Source organism: Microcaecilia unicolor, chromosome 5 (assembly GCF_901765095.1).
Source record: "Microcaecilia unicolor chromosome 5, aMicUni1.1, whole genome shotgun sequence".
Classification (NCBI taxonomy): domain Eukaryota; kingdom Metazoa; phylum Chordata; class Amphibia; order Gymnophiona; family Siphonopidae; genus Microcaecilia; species Microcaecilia unicolor.
This window is the reverse complement of record NC_044035.1, coordinates 159,141,375-159,160,273: the sequence shown is the minus strand read 5'-3', so window position 1 is coordinate 159,160,273 and position 18,899 is coordinate 159,141,375. Positions and strand designations below refer to the sequence as shown.

Here is an 18,899-nt window from a genome sequence, read left to right as displayed (position 1 = left end):
GATTATCAACGAAAACCGAGGTATCACTGGACATTATTTTAAGCTGCATTAAGGCACTTGTAGGCACCTAATGCAGCTTAGTAAAAAGGCCCCTATGGAATGCGACATAACAAGTATTGAATAAACTTGAAATTTGATTCCCAGGAGTCTTCTGGTTGTGATTCAGTTACCATATCCTAAAATGTAAAGTTTGGACTGTGTTTGAATGCTATATACTTCTTTCTACAAGTCTACTTACTGTTGGGTCTGACACTAAAGAACTCAAGCCACTTTCTTGGATTCTACTATTGTTAAATCCAACTATATATGCGCAAGCACAGCTGAAAATGTTATTTGGTCAGGAAGTAAATCTAATTCCAAAATCATTTTTTTTCTATCTACTGTATTACAGCTAAGATGCATAAGGCAAGGCAAGCAGGAACTAGATTAAGCCAGTGCCTCCTATAATAGTACTGAGCAGACTACAAGTTAGAAATAAAATATATCTTTTTTTTATTAATGTTATTGCAGAAGTCAAGCACTCAGCTAATACATATCCCAGCAGTGACAGACATTTCTGTATTTTGTTTCCCTTGCAAAGTACATAGGAAATCTTCGTGGAGCACATAGTGTCAGAAACTGAGTGCATCAGTATAGCAGCATGACTCTGAGATCCAGAATGGCCTCACTGATAAGGCAGTCCATCAAATAATCAAATCTGCTTGACTCCTGATGAATGCAATCCTCTCCCTTGCAGAGTCATATGTCAACAGTAGCAAGCAAAACAAATTCCTTCACACGTACATGAGTGCTTCCTCCTGGGGCTTCACATTTTTGTCAAGAACTCATGATGACCTGATTTCAACCATTCTGACCAGCATAGTTATCTTCAATAAAGGAGTTTTACCTGCAGGGGCGTAGCCAGACAACAGATTTTGGGTGGGCCTAGGGAAGAAGTGGGTGGGCACCAATTGTTCTCCCCCCACAACCACCACCCAAAAAATATCTCAGCTGCTGGAAAACGCTTCTTTCCACCTTGGCAGTCTGCAGCAGGCATGCGCTGAAAACTGAACATACGCAGGTACTGGTATCATGGAGAGTAGCGTTTTTGTTACCATCTGAAGGAAGTCTTCAGCTGGCCGAGCTTGGGATCCCACAGCTACCACTAAACATGTGCTACTGTTGGGTAGGCCTGAGCCCTAAGTGGGTGGGCTCCGGCCCACCCAGGCCCACCTGTGGCTACGCCAATGTTTACCTCAAGATGTATTTCTTCAACAAAGCTTACAATGAAAACCCAGAAATGTACTAATCCACCTCTGAAAACCCATCGTCTAAGAAAACCCATCGTTTAATATTCCTACTAAATTCTTTCCTTCTTCTTTCTACTTCTTCCTCTAATTAATCTCTGCACAACAATAATTGTACCTGACATCCAGGATTAACTGTGTATAACAAAACTATGTAAGCCACTTTGAGCCTGCAAATAGGTGGGATAAGGTGGGATACAAATGCAATAAATAATAATAATAATAATACCTGTCAGAAATTTTTGACTTGACCAATCAGACTAGTTGAATGGATCAATCTTACTTCCATGTTGATTGTAAATCTCCTTAATGAATTGCAAAGGGCTGTATATCAAGCCATGAATAAACATGAATATAAACACACACTGCCAGATTCTATATATAGCACCTAGCATCCCATGCCTAAATCTAAGCGTATTCCATAACAAAGAGCGAAAGTTAATTGGTTTAACAGCCAATCAGCATTGTTAACAGCACTTAACAAGCAATAATGAGCACTAACTGGCAATAATTAGAATTTACATGCATAACTCGCTAAGCGTATGCTGTAATAGACTGCACCTAAATTCTAAGGCACGCAGTTCAAAAGGGATATGGCTATGGATGGGAAAATGGGCATTTTGTGAGTGTTCTCAAATTTAGGCACTCAGCGCGTAGTTAGACTCTGGAACTCGTTGCCGGAGAATGTAGTGACAGCAGTTGGGCTTGCTGAGCTTAAAAGGGGTTTGGACAGATTCCTGAAGGAAAAGTCCATTGAATATTATTAATTTAAATTTTTGTTTTGTTTTGGGGTTTTTGCCAGGTTCTTGAGGCCTGGATTGGCCACTGTCGCAGACAGGATGCTGGGCTTGATGGACCCTTGGTCTTTTCCCAGTATGGCGGTGCTTATGTACTTATGTTATAGAATATGGCCCAGTCCACATAAATATAGGCGCAGGGATTTAGGCCATGTTTTTGTTGGTATAAATGGATGCATGTAGTTTTGAGTGCTGGGATATAACTAAGTATATTCTATATATCGTGAAAAAATCTTATAGAATACACTTAGGTGAAAATGAGTTCCACGTGGATTTTCCAGGCACCATATATAGACTCTCCCCCACAATCCCTCCAATGTCAAACAGTGAGCACAAACGTTTGCAAGAAGACAGTCAGATCCTTACCATAGTAATAGCGCTAACTCCCAGGACTTAAATACCAACAACCTTTTTCTATGTGAAGGCAGCATTGTAAATATTACACCAGACCCTAAAACACCAATACACCACCTACAAAGGGCCCTTTTACAAAGCAGTGCTAAAAAGTGGCCTTAGTGCACCCTTACTTGGGTCTTTCCTGCGCGCTACAGCCATTTTAGCAGAGCAGTAAAATGGCCAATTTGGGGATTTTTGTATTAATGCTATGCACTAAGATTACCTATCAAAAATCCATTTGCTCTAAAACCTGGCTTTAGCCCATATGTTAAAAAAAATAAGAATGATTCGTATGTATTTTGAAATAGAAAAATTTAGGCTAGTTGTGCAGGCCTTGATTCTGTCTAGATTGGACTACTGCAATGACGTTTACACGAGTTGTTCTAAGACTCTGTTAAAAAAAACTGCAGTTGGTTCAAAATTCGGCTGCCAGATTGATATATTCTGCCCAACAATCAGATTCTATCATCCATTGCTTAAGAAGTTACACTGGTTGTTTGGGCATGCCAGGGTGCAGTTCAAACTTTGCACTTTAGTTCATCATATTTTGCATGGTGAGGTTCCATTATATTTTTTCGATTGTGTAACACTTCTTTTGAATGGTGTTCTCAGTAAGACTCATATTCAAATGTTACTTAGCTTTCCATCGCCTAAATTGATTAAAAAATTCAAGGTATTTAATTCTTCCATATACTATCAAGCTGCCCATGTGTGGAAACTGTTGCTATTGTCGATTCGTGCTAGTCCAAACTATATAACATTCCTTAAGAGTCTTAAAACTTATTTATTTGTTTTAAACATTTTAATACAATTATATAAGATTATGTTAGTGTAAATCCAAGAGGATTGTTCCTGTTGTCTCTTCTTTTTGATTATAATCCCCAAAGAACTATTACTGGGTGTTGTGTCATAGAAGAACCATATAACATAACACTACTTTAAAGTACACAAGAGGGCAGCCTCAACATACGCATTAAAGCAATTTCAAACAGTCAAGACTAAGGGGATCAGTTTTCAAATGCTTAGCCCGTTTATCTTGGATCTTAACTTTTTAGAAATCTAAATTTAGGTAACTTTCTGCTGAACTTAGGGCCCCTTTTACCAAGCTGTAGCAAAAAGGGGCCTGTGCTGACTTCGGTGCGTGTTTTTGACATGTGCCGAGATCCCCTTTTCCTGCAGCTGGTAAAAGACTAGTCTTTCTTTTCTGTAGAAAATGGCCATGTGGCAAGTGAAGCACTTGCTACGTGGCCATTTCGGGGGGAGCCTTTACCGCCACTCCTGCACTAACCCAGCAGTAACCAGGCAGCGCACGGCACTGCCCGATTACCGCCAGGTACACCCCGGCACTACAAAAATAAATATACTTTCGTAGCGCCAGATATGACAGCGCGCTGGGGGTGGGAAGTACCAACAGGCTGCTGCAGTAGCCCAGCGGTACTTCCTGTTTAGCAAATGGTAAGCCCATGTTGGGCTTACCGCCGCTTTGTAATTTCTCCTAAATTTAGGGGCTCTTTTAGTAAGCTGCGGTAAACATTCATGCATGCTTACCACAGGTTAAAATCCACTGAGCGTGCCCTGCGGTAGTTTTCGGATCTGCACAAGCTTCCCATGCGTTAAAAAAATACATTTTTTTTAGTGTTGGGGTTGTGTTTGGGAGCGGAGAGTAGGCGTGCCCAGTGTTAATTGGTTAGTGCAGCTGCATTGCCGCACGCTGATTAATACGTGGTTAGCATGGGAGCTCTTAGCGCCTACTAAATAGGGTTAGTAATTGCTTCCACGCTAATGGCCACACACTAATTGGAAAATTAGAGTGTGGCCATGAATGGGGGAAATAGGAAATATGGGCATTATACAGCTACAATAAACGTGGCCTCTACGTGCGAGAAACCCATGTGCTAGTCATAGTGCAGGTTACTTTTTACTGTAGCTAAAAGGGCCGCCTAGTAACTTAAAATTTAGGAACCTAAATTTAGATCTGCAATTCATTTGCCTAGATTTAGGTTCCTAAATAGGTACGTAGTGCTGAAAACCTTTTTCTCCCTGCCCTAATTTTGCTCCAGTGGTTCTTAAATTTTAGGCACCTGCACTTGAAAATGACTTTGCAGGCCCATGAATGTAAAATATATGGGAGCCTGCAAACTCATTAACAAGTTGAAATTTGTGCCTATACCCCAGGATTCTATATATCACACCTAGTGTTCTGCGCCAAAATCCAAGCGTATTCTAGAACAATGTGCTTAACTTAATTGGCTTACCAAGCCCCACAGCATTTTAGCAGCATTTAATAAGCAAGAATGAGCACTAATTGGCAATAATTAGAATTTACGCACTTAACTCACTGTCCAGCTTATAATCGAAAGACAAAAACGCCTATATTGCGACCTAAATCGGGAGATAGGCGTTTATCTCCCAAAAACAAATAACGCGGTATAATCGAAAGCCGAACTTGGACGTTTTCAACTGCACTCCATTGCAGAAGCGTACAAAGTTGACGGGGGCATGTCGGAGGCGTGGTGAAGGCGGGACTGGGGCATGGTTATCACCCGAACAGAGATGGACGCCTTTCGCCGATAATGGAAAAAAAGTATGCGTTTGTAGCTAGAATTTAGGGCACTTTTCCTGGACCCTGTTTTTTCACAAATAAGGCCCCAAAAAGTGCCCTAAATGACCAGATTACCACCAGAGGGAATCGGGGATGACCTCCCCTGACTCCCCCAGTGGTCACTAACCCCCTCCCACCACAAAAAATGATGTTTCACAACTTTTTATTTTCACCCTCAAATGTCATACCCACCTCTCTGGCAGCAGTATGCAGGACCCTGGAGCAGTTGTTAGGGGGTGCAGTGGACTTCAGGCAGGTGGACCCAGGCCCATCCCCCCTACCTGTTACAATTGTGCTGCTTAATGCTTAGTCGTCCAACCCCCCCAAACCAACTGTACCCACATGTAGTTGCCCCCCTTCACCCCTTAGGGCTATAGTAATGGTGTAGACTTGTGAGCAGTGGGTTTTGAGGGGGATTTGGGGGGCTCAACACACAAGGGAAGGGTGCTATGCACCTGGGAGCTCTTTTACCTTTTTTTTTGTTTTTGTAAAAGTGCCCCCTAGGGTGCCCGGTTGGTGTCCTGGCATGTGAGGGGGACCAGTGCACTATGACTCCTGGCCCCTCCCACGAACAAATGCCTTGCATTTATTCGTTTTTGAGCTGGGCTCTTTCATTTTCCATTATCACTGAAAAACAAAAATGCCCAGCTCACAAATTGTCGAATAAAACATGGACGTCTATTTTTTTTCGAAAATACGGTTCGGTCCGCCCCTTCACGGACCCGTTCTCGGAGATAAACGCCCATGGAGATAGACATTTTCGTTCAATTATGCCCCTCTATGCGTATTCTGTAACACATAGCGCCTAAATTCTAATGCATGGAACCAAAAAGAGGCAAGGTTATGGGCACGGAAATAAGCGTTTTGTGGGCATTCCAAAATTTGTGCACACCGTTATAAAATATACCCCTCTGTGCCTAAATCTACATGCCTGTATTTACGCCACATTTTCCATGGTGTAAATGGAGGCGTGTAGTTCTAGGTGCTGGGATATCAACTAAGCATATTCTATATACCGCACCTAAATCTAGGCACCGCTTATAGAATATGTTTAGGCGGAAATTTATTCCGCGTGGATTTTTCAGGTGCCATATATAGAATCTAGCCCTTAATGTAGAAAACATAGGGGCTGGTCTACAAAGCAAACTATACATTCACCAGCAGCCGGTGAACATATAGCTAGCCTATCTATGGATTTTCGGCTGCTATATGTATACAGTCAGCCAAAAACCTGTATAGTAATATGAATAGCAGGCCTAAACTATATGTACAGCAACAACAGCCACATTACTCCCTAAATTCTATATATGGTGCTCAAAATTGTGCGTGTGCAATTTAATTGAAAAACAAGCCAATTAGTTTTTAATAATTGGGTGCTGATGATCAATTATTAGCATCAATTGTGTGCATCTTCCTAGTTAGGATTCTATAAAGATGCACACGTAAACTCCCTGCATGGATCTGAAAAAGGGGTGTGGCCATGGGAGGGGCATGGGTGGATCAGGGGCATTCCAGGAATTCACGCAAAGTGTTATAGAATATGGTAGAGCTGAGCCTGATTTAGACATGCGGATTTACACCAGGTTTCAATTGGAGTAAATCCTCATGCTCAAAATTGGGCACTGATCCTGGCTCTAAGCACTGTTCTATTAATTGCACCCAAATTTGGGTAACCACCACCGAATGAAAAAGAAGAACCAATTGAAATCCCAGAAGATGAAAGTGGGAAGTTGGAGAAAGCTTGAGAAAGACCAGAGACATGAGATATTCATCAGAAATCAGAACACTTTATTGCTGACACATGCAAAAACATGCAAGTCCCTACATGGCATCATGTTTCAGCACTAAGTGCTTGGCTCAGGTATCTATAAGACATAAAACATGAATAAAGTAAGATCTAAAACATCAAAAATGTGAAAAATATAAAATGATATGAGATGAATACAATTGGACAATATATAAATATGAACACTATATAAACTACACTTGCCTAATATACATATTATTACTTAAAATAATATAATAATTCAAGAGGGATATGATTGAACATGCGTATGGGTGTGTGTTAAAGAATCATACATATGTAGCCTTGCATGTATCAGCAATAAAGTGTTCTGATTTCTGTTGAACATCTCATGTCCCTGGTCTTTCTCAAGCCTTCTCCAATTTCCCACTTTCTTCTTCTGACCCAAATTTGGGTGCCATTTCTAGAATAACACTCAGCGCTCATTTTTTCAATGCCAAAATGTGAGCACCATTTACAGAATATAGTCCCATATGCATATTGCCATTGTAAAATTGGAAATACATGCATATTTTGCTAGCTCGCCCACAAAGCTCTCCCTTCCAAATTGTGCAGGCTGCGGTCTTAACATAGTAACATAGTAAGTGATGGCAGGTAAAGACCTGAACGGTCCATCCAGTCTGCCCAACAGTTACATTCATTATTAATTCAATATTAAGGGGATCTTTTACTAAAGCTTAGCTCGAGTTATGTGCAGCAGGGCCCACAGACATAAAATGGGCCCTGCTGCAGATAACTCGAGCTAAGCTTTAGTAAAAGACCCCTTAAATCAGCAATGAACGTGATGTGTGTATACTTGATCGTGGTCGTTCTTTGTTGTTTCTGGGACATAGACTGTAGAAGTCCGCCGAGCTCTGTCCTTATGTTCCAACTACTGGAGTTGCCATCAAATCCCTCTGCAGCCTATCTGAATCCATCATGTCATTTGCAAGACACAGACTGTAAAAGTCTGCCAGGTACTATCCTCACATTCCAAATTACAGCAGTTTCCGTCAAAACTCTCTCCAGCCCATCCTAAACTAGATTGCTATTTGCGGGACTCAGACACGTAAATAGTGCTTTCTAAAATTGCTGTTTACACAGGTAAGGAACTTATACATATAAATGCCACTATTTCTACATGTAAATGCCACTCAACCCATCTAAAATGACCTTCATTATATAATAACTACAAATAAGAAATAATGTAAATGTTATCTGATTTTTTTAACCAATATTTTTTCATTTCTATTTACACAGTCTTAAATTTCAGCATTTACTTTTACATATGCAGATGATTGCTCAGTACTCATGACCATGGATAATCATGATAAAATCTACATTAAATTTAACAGAGTTTTAAGTCTTTCTTCTTTTTTCTTCGCTGTAAGTTTAGAATCAATATTACTGTAATTTAAAAGTAAGTTATAGGATGTTATGTTGGACAAAAAAATGTAAGAGTCATTTGTTTGAACTGGAATCTATCAATTTAATATACTGCCATTCAAAAACTGATATCATACTGACACTACAGCAGGACTTTAAAAAAATACGCTTAGACAAAACATCAAGGCGGTTTATAGTTGGTAAATTTTCATTTACAAGTTCACAGTGTGATATTATATCGAACACATGTGTCTCTATCCACAACCTTCTGATAGTAGGGGATATCAACCTTCACCTGGAAAAAAACTAACTCAATAAACGTGCGTGAATGCAAGGACTTCCTCCAACTATGGGATCTTCAGTGGCCAAATATGCAGTCCACCCATATTAAAGGACACACACTAGACATCATTACACACAAATTCTCATCAGAATTAAATCTTGTACTAACAGACACAAAATGGACAGCTATACCATGGTCCGACCACTACAAAGCAAACCTTTCCCTTCAATGGCGAATAAAAGACTCACAACATAAACAAGAATGACAAACCTATACCACGAGAGGCAAAATAGATCCATCAACATTCTGGCAACAATTCTATAACAACAAATGGACAACACCAACCGATTCACCCCAATTTATTCAAGAATGGGATAACAGATGCAGAAGAATATTGGACAACATAGCACCACTTCAATCCAGAACCTCACATAGAAAAAACTCAATACCATGGTTTAATGAAGAACTAAAAGAATTAAAAACACAAGTTAGAAGGTTAGAAAGAGCATGGATGAAAAAAAAGACGACTCCGCACTCAACGCTTGGAAGCAATTACAAAGGAAATACAAATACACCATTAGACAAACTAAAAGATCATACTATAAAACTAAAATTGGGCCAGACTACAAGGACACACATAAACTTTTCCAACTCGTGAATAAGTTACTAAATACTACAACGGTTACTTCTAACAGCATAGACACCCCATCAGCAGACAGCCTTGCAAAATACTTCAAAGAGAAAATCATAAAGCTACAACTTATGATCCTTGTCAACACAATCGACTATGTAAAGCTCGAGTGTCTAGACCCAACCCCTGGAGAACATCCAACTGACCGAACATGGACTAACTTCGACACACTCTTGAATGATAACATCTCTCAAACGCTCGAAAGATATGCCAAGTCTCACTGCAAACTAGACACATGCCCCAATAACCTTATAAAATTCACCCCCCAGCAACTCAAAACAGACCTCACGATGCACCTGAACTATATGCTACAAAATGGTCTCTTCCCAAAGGATAAAGGAAATATTCTACTTACCCCTCTACCTAAAGACACAAAGAAAAGTACAAGTGACTTAACCAACTATCGCCCAGTAGCATCTATCCCGCTGATAACCAAACTAATGGAAGGCATGGTGACGAAGCAGCTCACTAACTACCTAAATAAATTCTCAATTCTTCACGATTCTCAATCAGGATTCTGATCTAACCATAGCACCGAAACAGTACTAATCACTTTACTGACTAAATTTAAACACGCAATCGCAACTGGCAACAACATACTTCTCTTACAATTTGACATGTCCAGTGCCTTCGACATGGTTAACCATGGAATATTACTAAACATCCTAGAATACTTTGGAATTGGAGATAACGTTCTTAGCTGGTTTAGAGGATTCCTGACCACAAGATCATACCAAGTGGTAGCTAACTCGATTACATCAGCCCCATGGATACCTGAATGTGGAGTTCCCCAAGGATCTCCCTTCTCACTAACCCTTTTCAACCTAATGATGACACCTTTAGCCAAGTTACTATCCAATCAAAACCTCAACCCATACATATATGCAGATGATGTCATGATCTACATCCCATTCAAACATGATCTAACTGAAATCACCAATGATATAAACCAAAGCTTCCAAATCATGCATTCTTGGGCGGATGCATTTCAACTAAAACTTAATGCAGAAAAAACACAATGTCTCATACTTACTTCACAACATAACACAAGTAAGTTCACCACTATAACCACACCAAACCTCTCCCTACCCATTTCAAACACTCTGAAAATTCTTGGAGTTACCATTGATCGAAATCTCACACTTGAAAATCATGTGAAGAATACAACTAAGAAGATGTTCCACTCAATGTGGAAACTCAAAAGAATAAAACCTTTCTTCCCAAGGATCATTGTTCGCAACCTGGTGCAGTCAATGGTGTTGAGTCACCTAGACTACTGCAATGCACTCTACCCTGGCTGCAAAGAGCAAATCATTAAGAAACTTCAAACAGCCCAGATCACTGCAGCCAGACTCATATTTGTAAAAACAAAATATGAAAGTGCAAACCCCCTAAGAGAAAAGCTACACTGGCTTCCTCTTAAAGAACGAATTGCGTTCAAAATCTGCACTCTAGTTCATAAAATCATTCACGGAGATGCCCCGGCCTACATGCTAGACCTTATCGACCTGCCACCCAGAAATGCTAAAAGATCCGCCCGCACATTTCTTAATCTACACTTCCCCAGCTGCAAAGGTTTAAAATATAAACTAATACACACAACCAGCTTTTCCTACATGAGCACGCAGCTATGGAATGCTCTGCCACATAACTTAAAAACAATTTACAAAATAACTAACTTTCGTAAATCTCTGAAGACCTTTCTGTTCAACAAGGCATATCACATGGAATAATTGTTTAAGTATAACGCATCAACACCCCATTGATGTTCTGACTATTTTCTTCTGATATCTATTTGCTTATTTCCAATGTGTCATCCTGTTCTCTGTGCAACACCAATTGTATCTTTCACCCTGGAATGGCGATTGCCATAACGGGACTTTGTAAGCCACATTGAGCCTGCAGATAGGTGGGAAAATGTGGGATACAAATGCAATAAATAATAATTACTTTGAATTTTTAATAATAGAACAGGATAATCAGTACAATATTGTAAGGTCATATAACATGTTATAATGTGGAGGAGTGTCCTAATGGTTAGTGCAGCAACCTGGGTTCGATTCCCACTGCAGCTCCTTGTGACCCTGGGCAAGTCACTTAACCCTCTATTGCCTCAGGTACAAAAACCAAGATTGTGAGCCCTCTAGGGACAGAGATAGTACCTGCATATAAATGGATTGTAAGCTAGAGAATGACACGGGGACAAAGTTTGTCCCCGTCCCTGTGGGCTCTGTCCCCATCCCTGCCCCGTCCCCGTGGAATCTGTCCCCATCCCCACCCCATCCCCATGGGATCTGTCCCCATCCCCACCCCGCGAACTCTGTCCCCGTCCCCATCCCTGCGGGTCCCTGTCCCCATGTCATTCTGTATTGTAAGCCACATTGAACATGAACTCTGTTTGGGATAATGCAAGATACAAATGTCATAATAAAATAAATAATAGCATTGTGTCCTCTCTATAATTCCAGGCTGGCCTTTTGATAACTTCATGTGTAAAATGAGTGGGCTGGTACAAGGGATGTCCGTGTCAGCGTCAGTTTTCACTCTGGTGGCCATTGCAGTTGAAAGGTATGTCTCTTATTGCTTGCTGGCTTTGTACCCATTACAGCTTTTCATTCTTGCTGAGTTTTTACTGTTGACCTACTACTACTATTTAGCATTTCTATAGCGCTACAAGACGTACGCAGCGCTGCACAAACATAGAAGAAAGACAGTCCCTGCTCAAAGAGCTTACAATCTAATAGACAAAAAATAAATAAAGTAAGCAAATCAAATCAATTAATGTGAATGGAAAGGAAGAGAGGGAGGTAGGTGGAGGCGAGTGGTTACAAGTGGTTACGAGTCAAAAGCAATGTTAAAGAGGTGGGCTTTCAGTCTAGATTTAAAGGTGGCCAAGGATGGGGCAAGACGTAGGGGCTCAGGAAGTTTATTCCAGGCGTAGGGTGCAGCGAGACAGAAGGCGCGAAGTCTGGAGTTGGCAGTAGTGGAGAAGGGAACAGATAAGAAGGATTTATCCATGGAGCAGAGTGCACGGGAAGGGGTGTAGGGAAGGACGAGTGTGGAGAGATACTGGGGAGCAGCAGAGTGAGTACATTTATAGGTTGGTAGAAGAAGTTTGAACAGGATGCGAAAACGGATAGAGAGCCAGTGAAGGGTCTTGAGGAGAGGGGTAGTATGAGTAAAGCGACCCTGGCTTTACTCATACTACAACATCTGTTAGAAGTTCTTTGTTTTACATGGGTGGGCAGGAAAAGACTATAGTTTCTTAAAGATTTTAATGTGTAAATGGTAAAAAAAATAGATATGTCTGTTTTCTCTTTCTTTGTATGACGCATTGCCTAAGTTAAGTGGCTTTTCAAAGTGTTTAATCAGCTAATTTAAAGAGTTACCCGGTTAAACCTTTGTTTTAAAAAAAATCCTCCCCACCCAGCAGCTAAATTTGTCACTGAAACTCATAAGGCAGACATGTTTAGCCAAGAAAAAGAAAATCATTGGATTCAAAGGTATCCACAGGGTGGCCTTATGATTTAGCCAGATAGCACAGATTTTCAGTACTAATCAGTTCAGCCCTAGTGCTCACAGTCCCCTTCCCCCTGGAGCCCTGATGTAATTCCCACTCGCCCCTTCAGCCTTGCTACTCAATTGTGCCTGTCCTGCCAATGGCAACTGCAAACCAGCAATAACTTTTCTGAGTCCCAGTGAGTCCCCTTCCCATCTTCCCAATCTCTCAAAAAGAAAAGCCACATTGATTCTCCTTTCCACTGAAGTTCTTATTTGAAAATGTCCCGTACCCCCACAAAGATTGCTCAGTTTCTATCCAGTCTCATAAAATGATTCTCCCCCCCCCCCCCAGCCCAAGACAGTCTATGCTAATACCTTTGGTTTTCCCCTATATAGTATTTTGATGACACCATGATATTTCATCAGCACACTATATACAGCATATGAAATTTGGGTAAGTCCCTGCTTTTCCCCAGCCCTGAGTCCTCACCTAATTCCTGAGTTACTGCTTTGCATTAGAGATGTGCATTTATTTTCCAATATATAATAAAATGTGATGTATGAGGCATTTTTCTATTTGTATGCCTTTTAAGTAATGTGTGAGTAGCCAATTTGAACTGAATCTTTATCTGTAAAATCTGTACCTACAAGGTGGGAGGAGATATTTTTGTGTGTGGGAGACGAGAAGACAGAAGCATGGTCACTTCACCAATCATGTTGAAACTTTTGACAAGTAGCCAAATAAGCCTATCCCTGCCCCCTTTACCCCAAATCCTGACTAGGAAAGTGAAACAAAACTGCAGCAGACTGAGCAGAACAACATTTTCTATCCCTATCCTGCATTCAGTTAGAAGTTAGAGAGAAATAAGCTATCTAGAAAAAGTTTTGATGAAGTCAATAACTTGAAAGAAAGCCTATCCATGGAACCCTGAGAGAGATAGAGAGAGAGAGAGAGGGAGGGGCAGAAGCAGCATTTCTCCCCCTCTATTTCATAGCAAAAATGGCTAATAAAAATTTCTCAGGCAGTCTGTCTGGCAGCACTAGCAGACTAAATATAGAGGACAACACGTCTGCCAGCCAAGATGAAGAGATATGTCTTTAAGAAGATAGTAAAAAAAGATCTACAGATTCCAGTGCAATTTTGAAATACCACTTGTCTTCTCCCTTCTCCACAGAAGGGCAAAAGAAGGCAGAGGTACTGTAAGATGTGAGACAGGAAATCAGCAACGGGTAAATACATTTCCAAGGAAGCAGAGTAGCGCCCCACACACACACACATACACAGACACCCACCTTTCTCTGCTGAGAAGGGTATGAAGCAGCTTTTGGCAGATACAGAATCTGATGAATTCTCGTCTGAAGAATTCATCAGAATTATCAGATATTGAAAATACTATAGCTAAGGGGAGGGCGCGTCTTGAAAATCTAATTGTCACTGTGCTAAGTGGTGATCAGGTAAGAAGTGATACTGTCAGGGCCAAGAGAGGACACCCCACAGGTAGAACAGGTAGAGGAGAGTACAAAGGATGTTCCTGGCCTTTTATCTTCTGTTCTTTCCTCAGCCCCAGTCCCAGCAGCCCCTACAGAAGTGTAAATACATTTTAAAGTGCTTGAGGATCCATGCAATGCAGAATGCATATACTATCAGAAAGCCACTAGTTTGGGAAAGCTAATGGGTCATCCTTTGAACAGTGCAGTGTGAGACCAAAATAATCAATATAACTTAAATTGTTAGAGGACTTGTTTTAGTGAAAACTGTTTACTGTAAATATTTTTGTGTTAGCCAGGTGCAAATTGTATTAGTAAGATATATTTTGTGGGATGTTTGGGATTATTTTAGTGAGAAGAACATAAGAACAGCCATACTGGGTCAGATCAATGGTCCATCTAGCCCAGTATCCTACTTCCAACAGTGGCCAATCCAGGTCACAAGTACCTGGCAAGATTCCAAAACAGTACAATACATTTTATGCTGCTTATCTAGAAATAAGCAGTGGATTTTCCCAAGTCCATGTTAATAATGGCTTATGAACTTTTCTTTTAGGAAGATAGCCAAACCTTTTTTAAATCCCGCTAAGCTAACTGCTTTTTACCACATTGTCTGGCAATGAATTCTAGAGTTTAATTACATGTTGAATGAAGAAATATTTTCTCTGATTGTAGTTTCATTGTGTGCCCCCTAGCAGGGGCGTATCTGAACTGCGGCGGTAGGGGGGGCCAGGGCCAGAGCGAGGGGGCACATTATAGCCCCCCCCGCCGCCGCCATTGCCGATCCCCCTCCCCTCACCCTCTCATAGCTCCTGACTTAATTCTGCCGAATTCCCACACTACCACCACAGTCATCCCAACCCAGCTTCACCTACTATCCCCCCGCCGTTGCTGTCGCCTACCTTCGCTTTGAGTCTGTGATTGCTGGAGTCTCTGGAGTGGACAGCACAGCAGGCAGTTACAGTGGTGGAGGGGAGGCAGAGCCTGGCCCTGGGAACAACTGGAGTCGGACTGACAGGTGGCGGCTCTCAATCAGATCTAGAGAGAGTCTCTGATCTGACTTTGGCGCGAGCCGCGAGGCGGGAAGATGAGTGAGGTGCGAGGCGCAAGACATGAGGCTCTCAGTCAGATGGCGCGAATTAGGCTGAGGCGGGAAGACGAGTGAGGCGCGAGGCGGGAAGACGAGTGAGGCGCGAGGCGATCGGCAGCTGACAGGGCAGCAGCGGACGGGATGAGGCTGCTGAGTGCTCACCCGAACTGTTGGAGTCAGGACGGAGAATCAGTGTAGATTGGCGACAGTCCCACTCCCTTGCAGCATGCACCGGCAGTCAGTCCTGCTTCTCTCTGTCTCGTTGCCACGCCCATGCTTCGGATGACGTCAATGCTCTGCACCGCACGGGACAGGCTTGCCTGCACGTCCGTCTCATGTTGTGGGCGGGGCTCCTCGGGGCTCAATGAAGGAACTTTAGGGCTGGCTCATCACAGCAGTGCCTGTGACGCTCTGAGTGTCACATCGGCAGGAGCCAATGTGGGGGGCCCACAAAGGTAGGTGGCAGTGTTGCTGGGAAGCAAAATTTAAAATGCCCTTTAAAACTGCAGCAAACTGCGTTTGCTTGCAGTGCTGCCTAAAATCAGGCACCTGACTGGCCACTAGCGTAGAGGGGGCATGAGAGAGGAATGCGGGGGCCTGGGCCCCTCAGGCCCCACGCAGCTACGCCCCTGCCCCCTAGTTCTTGCATTTTTGGAAAGAGTAAACAAGCGAATCATGTCTACCCGTTCCATTCTTCACATTATTTTATATATCTCTATCATATCTCCCCTCAGCCATCTTTTCTCCAAGCTGAAGAGCCCTAGCCACTTCAGCCTTTCCTCATAGGGAATTCGTCCCATCCACTTTATCATTTTTGTCACCCTTCTCTGTATCTTTTCTAATTCCACTCTATATTTTTTTAGGTGACCAGAACTGCACACAGTATTCTAGGTGTGGTTGCACCATACAGCAATACAAAGGCATTATAACATCCTCATTTTTGTTTTCCATTCCTTTTCTAATAATATCTAACATTCTATTTGCTTTCTTTGCCGCCACCGCCACACACTGAACAGAGGGTTTTAACGTATCGTCAACGATAACACCTAGATCCTTTTCCTGGTCGGTGACTCCTAATGTGGAACCTTGCATCATGTAGCTATAGTTCGGGTTCCTTTTCCCCACATGCATCACTTTGCACTTGCTCACATTAAACGTCATCTGCCATTTGGATGCCCAGTCTCTCAGTCTCATAAGGTCCTCTTGCAATTTTTCACAATCCTCTTGCAATTTAACAACTTTGAATAACTCTGTCATCAGCAAGTTTAATTACCTCACTAATTATTCCCATATCTAGATCATTAATGAACATGATAAAAAGCAGTGGTCCCAGCACAGACCCCTGCGGAACCCCACTATCAACCCTTCCCCATTGAGAATACTGACCATTTAACCCTACTCTCTGTTTTCTATTCTTTTAACCAGTTTTTAATCCACAGTAAAACTCTACCTCCTATCCTATGACTTTCCAATTTCCTCTGGAGTCTTTCATGACGTACTTTGTCAAGTGCCTTTAGAAAATCCAGATATACAATATCGACCGGCTCACCTATATCCACATGTTTGTTCACTCCTTCAAAGAAATGTAGTAGATTGGTGAGGCAAGATTTCCCTTCACTAAATCCATGTTGGCTTTGTCTCATTAATCCATGCTTATGTATATGCTCTGTAATTATGTTCTTTATAATAGTCTCTACCATTTTGCCTGGCACTGACGTCAGGCTCACCGGTCTGTAATTTCCCAGATCCTTCTGGAACCCTTTTTAAACCTTCCAAACTTCCGGTACCATGTTTGATGTTAAAGATAAATTACATATTACTAACAATAGTTCTGCAAGTTCATTTTTCAATTGTATCAATACTCTGGGGTGTATACTATCTGGTCCAGGGAATTTGCTACTCTTTAATTTGTCAAATTGCCACATTATATCCTCTAGGTTTACAAAGATTTGATTCAGTTTCTACTACTACTACTACTACTATTTAGCATTTCTATAGCGCTACAAGCACTGAATACCATTTCTGGCACCGGTATCTCTCCGCCATCTTCCTCAGTGAAGACTGAAGCAAAGAATTAATTTAATCTCTCCACCATGGGATTGTCTTCCCTGAGTGTCCCCTTTACCCCTCAGTCATCCAGTGGTCCAACTGATTCCCTTGCAGGCTTCTTGCTTTTAATATACCTAAAAATATTTTTACTATGTGTTTTTGCCTCCAACATAATCTTCTTTTCAAAGTCTTCCTTACCAGCGCTTTGCATTTGACTTGCCATTCCTTATGCTGTTTCCTTTTTGTTTAGTCAGATCCGCCTTCCATATTCTGAAAGATTTTCTTTTAGCTCTAATAGCTTCCTTCACCTCACTTTTTAGCCATGCACAATTCTGGCTGCCATGTTAGGCAGACTGAGTGGACTATACATATTTTTATCTGCAGTCATTTACTATATTAATACGTAATAGTGATCCCACTGCCTAGCACAAAGTAAACCATCCTGTTTCATCCCTGCAGTAAGACTAGGAGTGAGTTAGTCCTGTAGGAGGTACATTAGGGTTTCAGAAAAATTTTAGGAAGTTAGAGGACAGAGCAGGGGCGTATCTGGAATCCGGCGGTAGGGGGGGCCAGAGCCAGAGAGGGGGGGCACATTTTTGCCTCCCCCCCCCCCCCCCCGCCGCCGCCTCTCTCCACCCCCTCCCCGCCGTCAACCCTCCCCCGTTGCTTACTTTTGCTGGCGGGGGGCCCCAACCCCCACCAGCCGAGGTCTGACCCGCAATCTCCATATTTCGTCTTCCTCCGTGGCCATGTGCTTCAAGGAAGTAACGCTGCAGTGCTGATTGGTTGAATCCAGTTCGGCGTCTGACGTCGCTGCGATGTCAGACGCCGAACTGGATTCAACGAATCAGCACTGCAGCGTTACTTCCTTGAAGCACATGGCCACGGAGGAAGACGAAATATGGAGATTGCGGGTCGGACCTCGGCTGGCGGGGGTTGTGGCCCCCCGCCAGCAAAAGTAAACAGCGGGGGAGGGTTGACGGCGGGGAGGGGGCCAGGGCGAAATCTGCGGGGGCCCAGGCCCCTGTGGCCCAGGGCCGTGCCGATGCGGTAAGCGAGGTAAGCGCCGCAGGGGGGCGCCCACCTCTGGAGGGCGCCGCCGCGGTGCTTACCCTCGCCCCGGCGCCCCAGCCCAATCGTGGACTTCTTCAGACTTCCCTGCTGCCCTCACAAGCGTAGCGCTTTTGTGAGGCAGCTCGGGCTCTCCCTCCTTCCTTACTTGGTTCCCGCTCTGGCTCCCCGATCGGCAGCCCCCCCCCCCCCCGCGTGTTTTAACCTTTACTCTCCGACGTGGGAGCGATGTCAATCAATGAAGAACGTAGAACAGACTCGCTTCCAGCTTCTCTCTTCACAGTGTCCCGCCTTCAGCGTCAGCGATGATGCACTTCCTGTTCCCGCGAGGGCGGGACACTGTGTGAAGAGAGAAGTTGGAAGCGAGTCTGTTCTACGTTCTTCATTGATTGACATCGCTCCCACGTCGGAGAGTAAAGGTTAAAACACGCGGGGGGGGGGGGCTGCCGATCGGGGAGCCAGAGCGGGAACCAAGG

At 42.8% G+C, this 18,899-nt stretch overlaps 1 protein-coding gene across 1 annotated transcript in view; it reads left to right on the top strand.

Annotated features, from left to right (window-relative positions):
• Positions 1-18,899, top strand: part of NPFFR1 (neuropeptide FF receptor 1) — an 81,476-nt gene that overhangs the window by 41,259 nt on the left and 21,318 nt on the right. Inside the window, exon 2 of the mRNA XM_030203503.1 lies at positions 11,693-11,792. Coding sequence (XP_030059363.1) covers positions 11,693-11,792 — 100 coding nt within the window. The remainder of the gene's footprint in view (positions 1-11,692; positions 11,793-18,899) is intronic.